This window comes from Macaca fascicularis, chromosome 5, assembly GCF_037993035.2.
Source record: "Macaca fascicularis isolate 582-1 chromosome 5, T2T-MFA8v1.1".
Classification (NCBI taxonomy): domain Eukaryota; kingdom Metazoa; phylum Chordata; class Mammalia; order Primates; family Cercopithecidae; genus Macaca; species Macaca fascicularis.
In genome coordinates, this window is record NC_088379.1 from 5,293,281 (window position 1) to 5,309,703 (window position 16,423).

The window sequence follows — 16,423 nt, forward strand, 5'->3', positions numbered from 1 at the left end:
GGCATTGGCTGGGAGAGGGCAGGGGTCTTTGCCTGCTTCATAGAGCCCTGTGCCCCTCCGTCTGTGGTGATCTGAGGCAGGAGTACACACAGTCCCCTGTGCTGCTTGTCCTGTGTCCTGCATGGAGGGTGGTGGCAGTGCAGGATGCTCTGAGGAGCTGTCCCACCCCTGTCCTCTGGTCCTGTTTGAGTGGAGGGGCTGGGCTTCCTGGACTCTGGTCAGTGCCTCGATCCGACCCTTCCTGACTTCCAGACACCTGGGAGGAGCCTTCTCCTGTATCTTCAGCTTTTCTGTCAGCTTCTTCCAAGCATTTAAGGATTCTCTAGTTGAATCCATCCTTAAAAAAAGAAGGTTCTGCCTGGCCTCCTGCTCCCCCTGGCGACTGTCCCCTTGCCCTGTGTTCTTGCCTTTCCTTCCAAGGTGAGCTTTGGAAGCAGTTGTCCATGCTTGCAGTGTCCTCTGCCCCCCGACACCTCCACTTTCCGAGTGTGGCTTCTCATTGCACCTGCTTTCGTCATGGTGACCCCCAGCATTCCCCTCCAGCAGACATGTTAGTCCTCACTCCCCGATCCGGTGCCCTTCGGCACAGCTGCCCACTGTCTTCTGTGGTGGCTCCACGTTCTTCCATCACCCGAGCTTCCCTCGGGCCCCTTTTCCTGCTCCTGCCTCGCCACCCCCCTCACTTTTCCTTTGGCCCAAGTATCCTTTGGGGGCCTGGGCCTGGCTTGCCACCTCCGCTTCCCCCGTCCCAGTCCACCGTGCTTTGCGACTTCCCCTCTCTTTTGAGGGCGGATGTCGTTGGTGCCGTCCTCTGTCCCAGCCCCTGGGGAAGCACTCTGCACCGCTGCTGCCCAGACCATGTCCTCGGGAGAGTGGCTTGTTCGGTGGACTCCTCTCGAGATGCAGGTCTTCGGGTCACCTGCCCCTTTTACTCACAGCCTGGCCTGGCCTCTGCCCGCCAGAGATGTCCTCATCATCATTCCATTGTGTTCACTCACCACTACCCAGGCTTCCTCCCTGGCAGCCAGGGACTGCCACCGCGTAAGTCTAGTTGGCTGCCTGAGGGTTGTGGTCAGTAAAGCCCACAGGGGACCCTGAGCTGCCCATTTTCACGATAATTGAAACACTGTTCTAAAACAGCGTGCCATATACCCTGAGCAATATTTTTTACATAACACATTTTGGCAGGAATCCTAGGAAGCGTCTCTTCCTTGGAGACTTCATTTGAGAGAAGGCTCAGCAGACTGTGGCATTTTTTTCCCAGAGAGCAGTTTGGGATCCCATACGGAAGAGCCAGCGATGGGGGCGTTGGCAGCTCAGGACACATGTTGTTCTATTTTGAGTCTCCCTGAACACCTCCTCCTTTGGCATATGGAAGCTGCCGTAAACACTCGGAAGGCCTCTGTGCTTATGGAGCCTGCTTTTCTCCCGCGAGCCCCACTCCATGGGGCTGCATCCCGGGAGCCAGTTCTGCCCCGAGTGCCGGCGCTTTCTGCGACTTCAACATCTCTAGGACACTCACCCCAGAAAAGCTCTGAAAACCATAAAGCCCTGCACAAAGGGGCTGACTAGCCTGCGTGGAAGAGCCTCACTTTGAGTGCAAAAGATTCAGGCAGGAATCCCACCCTCACCGCTTCCCAGGCATGGCTGGGAGTCGGAGCCCAGCCATGGAGCCTCCACCAGCCCCTCAGAGCCTCTGCCCCCTGGCTGTGAACGTTGGGAGGGGCTCTGGGGGTGAGGCACTGACTGCCTGGCAGTCCTTCCTGCTGCTGCGATTTTTGCCCATTTCCAGAACTTACTTCTTCCTTGAAATAAATCATTTTCCTGCTGGATAATACCAGTGGCCTAGAAACCACTCCTCACATGGGGTTCTCTCTCTGTTAAGTCTCCAGTGTTCAGGCACCGGACCCTGGAGAACTCGCCTATCTCCAGCTGTGACACCAGTGACACCGAGGGCCCCGTGCCGGTGAACAGCGCGGCTGTCCTGAAGAAGAGCCAGGTGGCCCCGGGCAGCTCCCCCTGCCGAGGACATGTGCTGCGGAAGGCCAAGGTGAGCCCTGATTTCTGGGGGCACTGGTCTGGGGGTGTCGGGGTTCTTTAACCTCCCAGCATTCTCAGGTGTGAATAGGGAGCCTATTCTTCTTCTACTCCATCCACTTGGCACTCAGCCTTCAGTAGACATCTTGGAATGGGTGCTTATCGAGCTCTCACCACCCCGCAGATCCTGTTAGGAAGTGGGTTCTCAAAGGTGAACAGTGACCCAAAGGTGCTGACCATTTAGCCCCAGTACCAACAGTCGGCTCCAGGGTCATCTCAGACGCAGGCAAGCCCTGGACTCCTCTGGACTAGTTTTCTCATTGGTGGGGTGGAGATTAGACCAGGCGACCCCTGAAGTCCTCTTCAGCACTTAGATGTGTGATTCTTTAGATAAACAAAGAAAAAGATCTACCAAGCAAATGGAAAACAAAAAAAAAGCAAGGGTTGCAATCCTAGTCTCTGATAAAACAAACTTTAAACCATCAAAGAAGAGACATCAAAGAAGAAACCATCTCATCAAAGAAGAGACAAAGAAGGCCATTACATAATGGTAAACGGATCAATTCATCAGGAAGAGCTAACTATCCTAAATATATATTCACCCAACACAGGAGCACCCAGATTCATAAAGCAAGTCCTTAGAGACTCACAAAGAGACTTAGACTCCCATACAATAATAATGGGACACTTTAACACCCCACTGTCAACATTAGACAGATCGACAAGACAGAAAGTCAACAAGGATATCCAGGAATTGAACTCAACTCTGCACCAAGCGGACCTAATAGACATCTACAGAACTCTCCACCCCAAATCAACAGAATATACATTCTTCTCAGCACCACATCGCACTTATTCCAAAATTGACCACATAGTTGGAAGTCAAGCACTCCTCAGCAAATGTAAAAGAACAGAAATTATAACAAACTCTCTCTCAGACCACAGTGCAATCAAACTAGAACTCAGGACTAAGAAACTCAATCAAAACTGCTCAACTACATGGAAACTGAACAACCTGCTCCTGAATGACTACTGGGTACATAACAAAATGAAGGCAGAAATAAAGATGTTCTTTGAAACCAATGAGAACAAAGATACAACATACCAGAATCTCTGGGACACATTTAAAGCAGTGTGTAGAGGGAAATTTATAGCACTAAATGCCCACAAGAGAAAGCAGGAAAGATCTAAAATTGACACCCTAGCATCACAATTAAAAGAACTAGAGAAGCAAGAGCAAACACATTCAAAAGCTAGCAGAAGGCAAGAAATAACTAAGATCAGAGCAGAACTGAAGGAGATAGAGACACAAAAAACCCTCTAAAAAATCAATGAATCCAGGAGTTGGTTTTTTGAAAAGATCAACAAATTTGATAGACTGCTAGCAAGACTAATAAAGAAGAAAAGAGAGAAGAATCAAATAGACGCAATAAAAAATGATAAAGGGGATATCACCACCGACCCCACAGAAATACAAACTACCATCAGAGAATACTATAAACACCTCTACACAAATAAACTAGAAAACCTAGAAGAAATGGATAAATTCCTGGACACTTACACTCTCCCAAGACTAAACCAGGAAGAAGTTGAGTCCCTGAATAGACCAATAGCAGGCTCTGAAATTGAGGCAATAATTAATAGCCTACCAACCAAAAAAAGTCCAGGACCAGATGGATTCACAGCCGAATTCTACCAGAGGTACAAGGAGGAGTTGGTACCATTTCTTCTGAAACTATTCCAATCAATAGAAAAAGAGGCAATCCTCCCTAACTCATTTTATGAGGCCAACATCATCCTGATACCAAAGCCTGACAGAGATTTAGACCAATATCCCTGATGAACATCGATGCAAAAATCCTCAATAAAATACTGGCAAACCGAATCCAGCAGCACATCAAAAAGCTTATCCACCATGATCAAGTGGGCTTCATCCCTGGGATGCAAGGCTGGTTCAACATATGCAAATCAGTAAACGCAGTCCAGCATATAAACAGAACCAAAGACAAAAACCACATGATTATCTCAATAGATGCAGAAAAGGCCTTTGACAAAGTTGAACAGTCCTTCATACTAAAAACTCTCAATAAATTCGTTATTGATGGAATATCTCTCAAAATAATAAGAGCTATTTATGACAAAGCCAATATCATACTGAATGGGCAAAAACTGGAAGCATTCCCTTTGAAAACTGGCACAAGACAGGGATGCCCTCTCTCACCACTCCTACTCAACATAGTGTTGGAAGTTCTGGCTAGGGCAGTCAGGCAAGAGAAAGAAATAAAGGGTATTCAGTTAGGAAAAGAAGAAATCAAATTGTCCCTGTTTGCAGATGACATGATTGTATATTTAGAAAACTCCATTGTCTCAGCCCCAAATCTTAAGCTGATAAGCAACTTCAACAAAGTCTCAAGATACAAAATCAATGTGCAAAAATCGCAAGCATTCTTATACACCAGTAGCAGACAAACAGAGAGCCAAATCATGAATGAACTCCCATTCACAATAGCTTCAAAGAGAATAAAATACCTAGGAATCCAACTTACAAAGGATGTAAAGGACCTCTTCAAGGAGAACTACAAACCACTGCTCAGTGAAGTAAAAGAGGACACAAACAAATAGAAGAACATACCTTGCTCATGGATAGGAAGAATCAATATTGTGAAAATGGACATACTGCCCAAGGTAATTTACAGATTCAATGCCATCCCCATTAAGCTACCAATGACTTTCTTCACAGAATTGGAAAAAACTGCTTTAAAGTTCATATGGAACCAAAAAGACCCCGCATTGCCAAGACAATCCTAAGCCAAAAGAACAAAGCTGGAGGCGTCACGTTACCTGACTTCAAACTATACTACAAGGCTACAGTAACCAAAACAGCATGGTACTGGTACCAAAACAGAGATATAGACCAACGGAACAGAACAGAGTCCTTAGAAATAATACCACACATCTACAGCCATCTGATCTTTGACAAACCTGACAAAAACAATAAATGGGGAAAGGATTCCCTATTTAATAAATGGTGCTGGGAAAATTGGCTAGCTATAAGTAGAAAGCTGAAACTGGATCCTTTCCTTACTCCTTATACGAAAATTAACTCGAGATGGATTAGAGACTTAAATGTTAGACCTAAAACCATAAAAACCCTAGAAGAAAACCTAGGTAATACCATTCAGGACATAGGCATGGGCAAGGACTTCATGTCTAAAACACCAAAAACAACGGCAACAAAAGCCAAAATTGACAAATGGGATCTAATTAAACTAAAGAGCTTCTGCACAGCAAAAGAAACTACCATCAGAGTGAACAGGCAACCTACAGAATGAGAGAAAATTTTTGCAATCTACTCATCTGACAGAGGGCTAATATCCAGAACCTACAAAGAACTCAAACAAATTTACAAGAAAAAAGCAAACAACCCTATCAAAAAGTAGGCAAAGGATATGAACAGACACTTCTCAAAAGAAGACATTCATACAGCCAACAGACACATGAAAAAATGTTCATCATCACTGGCCATCAGAGAAATGCAAATCAACACCACAATGAGATACCATCTCACACCAGCTAGAATGGCAATCATTAAAAAATCAGGAAACAGGTGCTGGAGAGGATGTGGAGAAATAGGAACACTCTTACACTGTTGGTGGGACTGTAAGCTAGTTCAACCATTGTGGAAAATAGTGTGGCGATTCCTCAAGGATCTAGAACTAGAAATACCATTTGACCCAGCCATCCCATTACTGGGGATATACCCAAAAGATTATAAGTCATGCTGCTATAAAGACACATGCACACGTATGTTTATTGCAGCACTATTCACAATAGCAAAGACTTGGAGTCAACCCAAACGTCCATCAATGACAGACTGGATTAAGAAAATGTGGCACATGGCCGGGCGCAGTGGCTCAAGCCTGTAATCCCAGCACTTTGGGAGGCCGAGACGGGCGGATCACGAGGTCAGGAGATCGAGACCATCCTGGCTAACAAGGTGAAACCCCATCTCAACTAAAAAATACAAAAAATAACTAGCCGGGCGAGGTGGCGGGCGCCTGTAGTCCCAGCTACTCGGGAGGCTGAGACAGGAGAATGGTGTAAACCCGGGAGGCGGAGCTTGCAGTGAGCTGAGATCCGGCCACTGCATCCCAGCCTGGGCGACAGAGTGAGACTCCCTCTCAAAAAAAAAAAGAAAAAAAAAAAAAAGAAGATGTGCCACATATATACCATGGAATACTATGCAGCCATAAAAAAGGATGAGTTTGTGTGCTTTGTAGGGACATGGATGTAGCTGGAAACCATCATTCTCAGCAAACTGTCACAAGAACAGAAAACCAAATACCACATATTCTCACTCATAGGTGGGAATTGAACAATGAGAACACTTGGACACAGGAAGGGGAACATCACACACCAGGTGCTATTGTGGGAAGGGGGAGAGGGGAGGTATAGCATTAGGAGATATACCTAATGTAAATGACAAGTTAATGGGTGCAGCACACCAACATGGCACATGTATACCTATGTAACAAACCTGCACGTTGTGCACATGTACGCTAGAACTTTTAAAGTATTATAAAAAAATAAAAAATTAAAAAAAAAAAAAAAGAAGAGCGTCCAGGAATAAACTTGCCTCCATCCCCCTCCCTAGCACCGCTAGCTGCGGGAATCAGGCTCTGAGGGCCTTGGAGGAACCTCTTTAGTCCCTCCTGAGGCAGCGTCCAGTCTTCTCATGGGATTAGCCTCTAGCAAGTTTTGATGCTAAACTTTAAAACCTCAGAAATTTTTAAAACACAGTAGTTGATCAAAGCAAACGGGTCCTGGCTGCAGCAGCAGAAAGTGCTGTGTGTGTGAAAGTGCACGGCTTATGATGGCGTGAGCTGGGGAGCCATAGGAGTGTGGTTTGCCCCACCCCGAGAGGCTGGAACGCCGGAGCCCTTCCTGTACCGGCTGTGGGTTCCTCTCACTACCAGAATTAACTTTTTTTTTTTTTTTTGAGGCAGGGCCTCACTCTGTGGCCCAGGCTGAGTACAATGGTACCATCACAGCTCACCATAGCCTTGACCTCCTGGGCTCAGTTGATCCTCCCACCTCAGCCTCCCAAGTAGCTGGGACTACAGGTGTACACCAATATGCCCAGCTAATTTATTGTTTTTTTTTTAGAGATGAGGTTTGGCAGTATCGCCTAGGCTGGTGTCGAACTCCTGGGCTCGGGTGATCCTCCTACCTCCCGAAGTGCTGGATTACAGGCGTGAGCCGCTGCGCCCAGCTGGGCATTCTTTGCAGCTTTTGGAGCCCACTCCGACTTGGCAGGAATAGGTGTTTCCTGCGAGATGGGAATATGAGTACCACCCACCTGCTGTGCTCTTTGGGGTGCTCACAGGAGGGCCCCTAAGAAACATGGTTGTCCCCAGCTGTCCCCCAGAACAGCAGTCCTCCATGGCAGATCCATGTACTGAAGACCGTGTGTTTTGGCGAGTCTGGGAAAGGGAGGAATGGCTGACTGTCATCTCCATTGCTTTTCTTTGTATTTGCCAAGTGTTCTCAGCTGGTGACCACTGGGCTCGTTGATGGAGGAATATGTTTTGCCCGGGGGGTGTTTAGAACTGAGCTGCCCGACGACATCCCGCTAAGGACCTGCAGATGAGAGATGCTGTAAATGGACTTCATCTATTTAGTTTCTTTATCATCGAAGAAATTGGACTGAAAATTCTGTGGTCCCGACCCTTGAAAGGGCTCCTGTCACTGCGTGTGCTTCCGTCACGCAGAGGTTCAGGCGCCCCGTCCCTTCTGCTCCCTCTCGGTGAATGGGAAGCGAGTGATCCTGGGCCACCTCGGATGCACAGCCAGCTGTCCAGACGGGTCCCCATTGACAGGTCCAGAAAACAGCGGAAGCCCCTCTCATCCCTCCAGCTGAGAATCTTGTTGCAGAAGTCAGAAGGGGACGGACTGAGCAGGGTTTCCCAGGATTTCTGAGAACAGTGACAAGGGACCCCCGGTTGGAGGTGGGGATTGTGGTGGAGCCTGTAGACGCTGAGAACATGAATGCATTTGGGTACCGTAAACTTGTCATCTGCCTCCTGCCTTTTTCTGAGGACCAAGGGGTCTGACGTATTCTGGATGTGGGAAGCACTACCCAGCTGCGGTATTCCTGAAATACCTTCCAACTCTCGGTGAGGAGCACTGAGCACGAGAGAGGGTTCTAGAAAGTCAGACGGCTTCCAGTCCCATGCCCCGGGGCTTCCTGGCTCAGAACCACCTACCAGGCACATCTCCAGGCCAGGTGTCCCTTCCCTTCATCTGGGCAGGCCATGTGCCAAGGGACATCCGGGCATGGAAACTGTGGCTCCGCTCTGGGAGGTGCCCGAGGGGCAGGCGCTGAGCTGCTCCAGATTTCATGCCGCTGCCTCTACTGACACATGCACCTGGAGATTCTGTTTCCTGCCCTGCTCTGAGTTGAGCGGAGTCTACCGGTTCTCATCATGTCACTTATTCTGTGGCCAGTGTGATCTGGGCTTGGAAATGTCACTGTTTCCTAGACTTGTTTGCTAAACTTATGTGGCACCGTGTGGAGGTAACATGGGGTCTTCCCTCTCTCAAACCCCCACTGCCTGGGAGGAAATGGGGGATGTGTACAACAGAGGACTGCCCTTGAGCGCCGACCTCGTGACCTTGTCCCCTGGGCATGCTTCTCTGCTTACAACAGCCCACATAGCTATCCCAGGGAGGCTGCTGAAGGGGCAAGAAGGCATGAGGCGTGCCCAGCTAACCATCCTCCCCTCTGCAGAATACTTCCACCAAAAGTCAGAGTGCCTCACCATGGTTTTATCATCGCTGTGGTTTGGGGTTTATTTCTGCCAGATTTGCTAGCATTGTGCATTTAACCATGAGTTGAACTTGAGCTCTTGATTGAGAAAAGATGAGAAATTGTTCATTGTATGCAGCATGCAGAGACGTGCAGTGTACTCATGGCCCAGTTCATGAGCCCCTGGAAATAGAGTGGGAGTCAGGCATCTGCATCCCGGCGCAGGGTCACCGGGCACAGAGAAGAAAGCCCGTGTTTGGTGGCCAGGCTCATGGTGTGCCGGGTGCTGTGGTCAGGGCTTTCACAGAGCCTTTCTCCTTTGATCTTCCCAATTGCGCTTTGAAGTCTTTGGTGGGACTCACGTTGTACCAAGGCTCAGAGAGATGAAGCAACTTCTCCAACCACCCCCCCCACAGTGGCTGAGGCACAGAAAGTCTGGCCCTGGCATCTGTGCCTTCTGCTGTCTTCCTCCAGAGCCATCCATGCGGGGGAACTGAGGGCCTCTGTCCTGCATGGTGCTGCTGCTGCTCTGACCTGCGTCTGCTCTTTCGCCTCCTCTTTCTGGAACTCAATCCCATGACCAAATCCCATTTTAAATCCCCCCATTTCAAATCCACATAGCTCCAGAGACCAGGAGTAGCCCAGGCGTCTGCCTCTGTGCAGCTGCACTGGGTGTTGAGGACCCAAAGATGAGTGGCTGGAAAGGAAGAAGCAAGGAAGAACATGGAGGGTGTGTATCCAGTAGGGAGGGGCAGGTACATTTATTGCTGTGACATGGCTTGTTGAAAAGCACAGAAACTGCACAGAAGATGGGAGCACTGCCTCCCTGAGTCAGGGCAGGAAGGGGCACAGGGTGGGGGGGATCACTGAAGCCTAGTCCTCAGGATACATGAGGCTGGCCAGGTGACGTCAGGTGGAGAACGGACATGGGTGTGTGCAGAGAGAAGCAGATATGAAAGCCAGAGTGTGGCCTGTTGGGAGGCAGCAGGGCAAAGTGGAGATGGGAGGCCTTTGCTGTGGAACAGTGGTTTGGGGGCCCAGCTTTATCACTTTGGACCTAAGGCAAATCACTGAGCCTCTGTCTCCTTATCGATCAATTGAGGCAGGGTCTTGCTCTGTTGACCAGGCTCGAGTGCAGTGACGGTCATGGCTCACTGCAACCTCAAACTCCCGGGCTCAAGCAATCCTCTCGCCTCAGCCTACCGAGTAGCTGCGACTACGGGTGTGCGCCACCACACCCAGCTAATTTTTGTATTTTTTGTAGAGTTGGGGTCTCCCTGTGTTGCTGAGGCTGGTCTCACACAATCCTCCCACCTCACTCAGCCCCTCCAAGTGCTGGGGTTCCAGGCATGAGCCCCGCAGCTACCTGTCTCTTCACTTAGGAAGTGGGAGTACTGTCCACCTTGCAGAACTGTCATCAGACCAGACACAGCCGTGCCCAGTGCATAGCACAGTGCCTGCCCGGTGCCCACTGTCCCTGCTCTCGCTTTGCTGGCACTGCGTAGACCACAGCCATCCGCAACCAGCACTCAGGGCCTATGGATGGAACAAGTCCAGCTGCTCCGCTGACTGGGTTTAAGCATCCACGTATTTTTTAAAAAAACATTTTTCTATTATGGTAAAATAAACACATTGTAAAATTGACCATTTAAAGCATTTTAAAGTCTATAGTTCAGTGGCATTAAGCACATTCCCATTGTTGCACAGCCATCACCACCATCCTTCTCCAGAACTTTCTCATCTTCCCAAACTGAAGCTCTGTCTCCATTAAACACTAACTCCCCAGTCCCCCCACCCCAGCCCTTGATACCTACTATTCTACTTCCTTTTTTGTTATTTTTTGAAATAGAGGTGAGGTCTCGCTATGTTGCCCAGGCGGGTCTCAAAACTCCTAGCCTCATGCCATCCTCCTGTCTGTGCCTCCCCCAGTACTGGGACTCCAGGTGTGAGCCACTGCACGCGGCCCACTTTCTGTCCTCGTTAGACTTTTCCAGGTCCCTCATGTGAGTGAAATCATTACAGGATTTATCGTTTTGTCACTGGCTTGTTTCTGATCATGTCCTCAAGGTCCATCCAGGCTGCAGCATGTGTCAGAAGCCCTTCCTTTTTAAGGCTGAATATGTGGTGGTGTCTGTACTCGCCATGTCTTTTGTGTCTATCCATCGGTGGGTATTGGGTTGCCTCCGCCTCCTGTCTGTGTGAGTCATGCTGCTGTGAACGGGGGGTGTGGTATCTGCCGGAGACCATGCTCTCCATTCTGATAGGTAAATACCTAGCAGTGGAATTGCCGGGTCATTGGTCATTGATTGTGTTTAGTTTTCTGCAGTAGCTGAGCACCCACCTGCTCTGAGTCGAATGTGGATGGTGGCGTGGCTTGTCCCAGCCTGATCCTCTTGCCCTGTCGACTTACAAGACTTTCCTTTTCTCTAGGAATGGGAATTGAAGAACGGGACATAGGGGACAGCAGGACTGCTCCAGCCTCAGAGACTGCACACCCCCTTGCCCGTGTCCTCCTCTGTGTGACGGCAGGAAGCTCTGCCCAGAGTGGCCTCAGCTGCGCGACTCCAGAGGCTTCACGACCGAGCTCTGAGGCCAGCGCCTCTCACCCAGGCCCACTTGCATTCCTTCTACTGTATACTGGCGCCTTTAGAAAAGATGTACTTGTAAGACTTTGGTCCCCAACTTTTGTTAAAAAACAAAAAAAGTGATGGAAAGGTGTTTGAAAGGATGCTATCAGGCAAAGTGACATCTTTCTAACCAGTTAAGCCATTGCTTTCACCGATTCCAGCCCAGCCCTGGACTGAGGATGGATGGTTCTGTGAGCCCCCAGGTGAAACCTTTCGACGGGGAAGAGCTTGGATCCCCGGCTGCCCCGGACATGAGTGTGGCTGGCGCGTGGGCACTGGGCTCGCCTCGCACACCCACCAGGAGGGCCAGGGGCTTACACAGCCCTGACGTGGACTCTGTGTCTCGGCGTACCCTCCCCACGTGCCCGTCCCCCTCATCATCAGAGGTAAAGGCATGAGAAAATCACGCTGTGAAACATTTTTTACCTTTTATTATTTTTTGGACAGATGCTTTTGTCACCAAGACATGAAAAGCTGCCATTCTTCTTAACCTGTTTTTTAAGAATTTTTTTTGTTGTGTGTCACACTTAGATCTAAGGATTTTTCAGAGGTTCCTTATTTTATTATTTGTGCTACTTTTGACAGGTAGCAGAGGGTTTTAATACTTCACTAACAGTGTGCCCTCCTCCCCCTTGGGCTGGCATCCCCAGCCCTTAATCCACATCGGAGCCGGCAGGTGCTCCTCCCACCAGGAGCCTCTGGGGGCAGGGGCTGGCTGCTCGCCACTGTACAGGACGTTTACTGCTGCGTGGGCCAGGGCAGTCCTTTGAAAGGGAAGCAAGTTCTGGAATTTGTTCCCTCATGGAATTATAACATCTTAGAGCACGAGGCAGGAATTCCAGGGCCTCCTGCCCCTCCCTCTCCCTTCCTCCAGCTTGTCAAGTTAAACCACTAATGCATGGGTGGGCCTGGCCATGCTGCCTCTCCTGAGTGGGGTGGGTGCGGGTAGGGCCCCTTTCCCAGCTTTCTTACTTGCCTTCTGTGCAATATCGCTTGGAGAATTCAGATGCCTAAGGCATAAAGGAAAAAAAAAAAAACAGAGTTCATGGTTTGAGCTGGTATCTACTCCCTGGGTTTAAAAGTCAGATTTAACTTCTTGGTCTCCCGGAGACCGCTGTCAGGAATTCTCCATTACGGGAAGATGCAGTCACTGATGACAAAATAAGTCGCCCCTGAAAGCCTCCGCAGGCAGATTCACGGAGACCAGTCCCAGCAGCCACCGCCCCTTCCCTGAGCAGAGAATAGAGAGGTGTCACACTTGGTGCAAGCCTTCTGTCCAGTGTCCAGAATGTCCTTTATCACGCAGAGGAAGAGACAGCAGGAAAACACTGACAAGGAGTTCCCCCCAGACATGCTTTCAGAGCGCCAGCCATGTGGCACACGGGACTGTACAGTTAGGATTCATGTTGAAGGTCGTGGCGCCTGAGGCCTGCAGGGGCCACGCTGGATTACTCGAGCGGAGAAGTGGTCTCCCGTGTATAAGAAAGTTTTACAAGAACTGGAAGCTGCTGGAGTCCACCTGAAACTTGAATTGATCGCAAAGCCATCTGCCGGGAGCGTGTTGGGTTCCTGAGCCGTCAGCCGGCGTTCCTCCTCTGACGCACGTTCCTCCTGGGTAGTCCGTGGAGGCCCATTACACCAGCATCCGTGATGCCAGCTTCCCACTAGGACATCCAGGCAGGTCGGGCGGGGACGCCACACGTCTCAGGGCCGGTCCGCTGCGTTGCCATAGAGGAGCCCTCCCTCCAGTGGGGACTTCCCACCATTGCAGGCAGCTGGGACCACTTCGTATCACACAGAATGCATTTTCTATAAAGGTGAAAATGTTTGCTCCCCCATAGGTTTTTGCTGCCTTCGGGTCAGATAGTTTCCCCAGTTGAGGCTCTTGGGCCATTCTGATTGGCAGCCTGCTTTGCCGAAGAGAACTGTGCGAGGTTTTGGTGGTTAGGAGGAGAAGCGGGAGATGGCCAGCCTGAAGTCTCAGTCCTGGCCCAGCACAGGGGGGCAGCGGCGAGCCGGCAGGTGAAGCGCAAGCGGCACACGGTGTGTCACATGGGCCTGAGCCGTCACCCGCCAGCTTCCTCACCGGGTAAGGAGGCCCCAGAGCCTTAGCAGGGACTTGCCCAAGGGCACAGCTGATGGGTGCTCGACTCCCAGCATGCATATTTTGTTTTAAAAACCCAGGTTTGTAATTCACTGCCACAACCATAAGCCTTTTAAAGAGGAGGCAAACTTTCACGAATCCCATTGTGGTCCATAGAGCCTTTCAAAATGGGTGCCCTGGAAGGGGGCCCTGACATTGGATTCCCTCGATGCCAGATACTCCCTTGAAATTTCGCATTTGATCAGAAAGTTTAAAGCATTTACTTCAGAATAAGTTATTTATTTGTATATGTTCAATAAAGTTTTTAATTTATATCTGTACATATTAGACACACACGAGCCATCCTGCCAGAATTCTGACAGTGATCTCATTTTATCACCCTCCCAAAACGTGCCCCAGGAACAAGCACCCCTTGCCCCTGTGGCAGCTGCGTGTGTCTGATTTCATAATGAAGCCAGGTTGTGGGGGCAAGAGGCCCGACAGGCAGGCCAGGGTCTCTGGAGAAGCCAGGATGAGGGGTGCAGAGGCCCAATAGGCAGGCCAGGGTCCCCGGAGAAGCCAGAATAAGGGGTGCAGAGGCCCGACAGGCAGGCCAGGGTCCCTGGAGAAGCCAGGATGAGGGGTGCAGAGGCCCAACAGGCAGGCCATGGCTCCCTCTTCCCAGAATCTGGGGGGAACTAGGGCAAGGCCCATCTGTCTGCAAGGCCAGTAGCTCCCTCCCTCGGCTTCCAGAGTCCGCGGCCGGTGCAGGGTAACCAGTGTGGGTCTGCTGAGTCACCCCAGGCACCAGACTTGACCCAGGAGCACGGGCCACTGTCCATGGGGCCTTCCTTGAGACCTTCCGTTGGGGCTGGCAGGTGGCCATTTACCAGCTGGATTAGTCCCGCCTTGCCCTCTGTGCCTGTGCCCTGGCGTGGCCAGGCCTAACCTTCCCCTGTATCTTACTCGTCCCAAAGTTATTATTGGCCATTTCTAAATGGACAAAACTACCCTAAAAGGTGGAGATTTACTCCTTTTGAAAAGTCTGTTTCAAAAAGTATGTCCTCGGCTCTGGAGGCCACCCCTAGGAAGGAGTTTGAGATTCGTTATCATTATGGCCACAATTTGGCGCTTGTGCACGGGATTCAAAGGGCCGTGTTGAAGCCAGGTTTAGGTGTAGGGTTGTGGGCAAAGCTCCCTTGTTTGTGGCCACCCCTTACCTTTCTAAAGAGGCTGTTACCTCTACTCACCCACTATTTGGGGGGATGTAAATTTTGCCCACAGACTTTGCTACCCAGGTGAGGTGCTCTGTTCATGCACCAAACTCATGTCATTTGACACCATCCAAGGATGGGTAGCCTGTCGTGTGGCCGGTGACCCGCACCTAGAGAAAAGGCACGTCATGCCGCAGGGCAGGGCCGACACCCTGAGCTCACAGGTGGCCCCTGCAGTCAGGTGGATGTCCATCCTTGAAACAGCCTCTTCTGGGAGCACAGCACTGGAGGTCTCAGGCGTCAGGGTTGGCTGGCAGGGTGCCCTGCAGCTTACATAAAGGTCGTGGCAATACTTCAATGTTAAATTATTGCCTTCCTCTTACTAAAATAATTTTCTAATGGGAACAGTAACTTCAAGTTCATGACATAGTTTGAAGGAGGATAATTCATTTTTTTCCTGGTTGTCACTGTCTTGTCACCATGATGGGCTGGGTTCATACTGTGAAATAAACTAAAGTGAAACCAAAGTATTCCTGCCATAAACACGTGGCACAGCACCGTGGAAAAAGCAAAGCCACCTCTATTTGTGAGTCCCCAAGCCATAGCAGGCCACTCCATCGTCTATAAAGGGAAGGAAACTGCGCCTGGGAAGTGGTGGGCTTCAGACGCGTCCTTTTGCCCGCAGTTCATGAAACAGTTCCAGCTTTGGCCTTCCAGAAAATCTCAACTTCACCGTGCACAAGTATTACCCGGTCTTTTTAGTGTAGCCATGGAAGATACTTTCAAAAGGAGATCTTCAGATCATAATTCTTAGGGACCAAAGGTGTTTTTAATGAGATAATCTTTTTGATTTTCTAACAAGAAAGGAAATATTCACTTTAAATTTTAACATCAACTTTTAAAGGATACTCAGAATTAATTGACCATGGCGATAGGTTGTAAAATGTTTTCATATTAAGAATGTAATTATTTCCTTATTGTATTTTTTAAAAGCTAAAGTCATATTTAAAATTCTCTTTGAAAGAAACAGGCAAAGAAACAGCAAAGATTTTTTTAAATTAAATATGTTGGTAGTGCCCATTTTAAATGACTGTAAATATATTTTCACTGTTTCTCAATGTATTTAATTCATAAAGTAAAAATTTTATGAAAAGCAACTTGCAAGGAAAATCCTAGTTTTCAGTCCACTCGCCCCATTTTGTAGTAGCTTCACTGAATTTCCTGCTTTCCTGGTTGATTTTTCTACTGTTTCACGTGGTGTAACCCTAGACTGGCGCCCTTGGCGTGCACCTTTGTGTATGAATAAACTTCTCTCCGCGAGCCCCAGTGTCTTGACTGCCCTTGGTGTGTGCTGCACACTGAGAAGTGGCTGCGTTTCCTAAAGTCCTTGCTGTCAGGTGGGTTGGGGGGGGGGTGATCTCTCGCTGACCTTGGGCCACCTACGGAGGGGAGAGGGGTCAGGAGTGACACGTGGAGGGAAGAAGTAGGCAGATGAAGGAACCGTGGTTTGTATTAAAAAGTAGTTTTGAGTCCACAGACCTGAACATCCAGTTCAAGAGACGTTTTGTGCACCCGCGGTGAGGCCGACTGTAGCAGGTGCTGGAACTAGAAACGGGTCAGCTACAACTCCTGCTCTCAGGGAGCTTGCTCCAGG

The 16,423-nt window shown here is 49.5% G+C and overlaps 1 protein-coding gene across 10 annotated transcripts in view; it reads left to right on the forward strand.

Annotated features, from left to right (window-relative positions):
• Window positions 1-16,089, forward strand: part of AFAP1 (actin filament associated protein 1) — a 191,586-nt gene extending 175,497 nt beyond the window's left edge. For 9 of the 10 annotated variants that reach the window (XM_065544722.1, XM_074039357.1, XM_065544721.1 and 6 more), the window contains 2 exons: window positions 1,886-2,050; window positions 11,276-16,089. In XM_065544722.1, the coding sequence (XP_065400794.1) occupies window positions 1,886-2,050; window positions 11,276-11,302 (192 nt within the window). In that variant the 3' untranslated portion in view covers window positions 11,303-16,089. The remainder of the gene's footprint in view (window positions 1-1,885; window positions 2,051-11,275) is intronic. The other variant, XR_012434603.1, reaches the window with a different exon arrangement.
• Window positions 16,090-16,423: the final 334 nt, after the last annotated feature.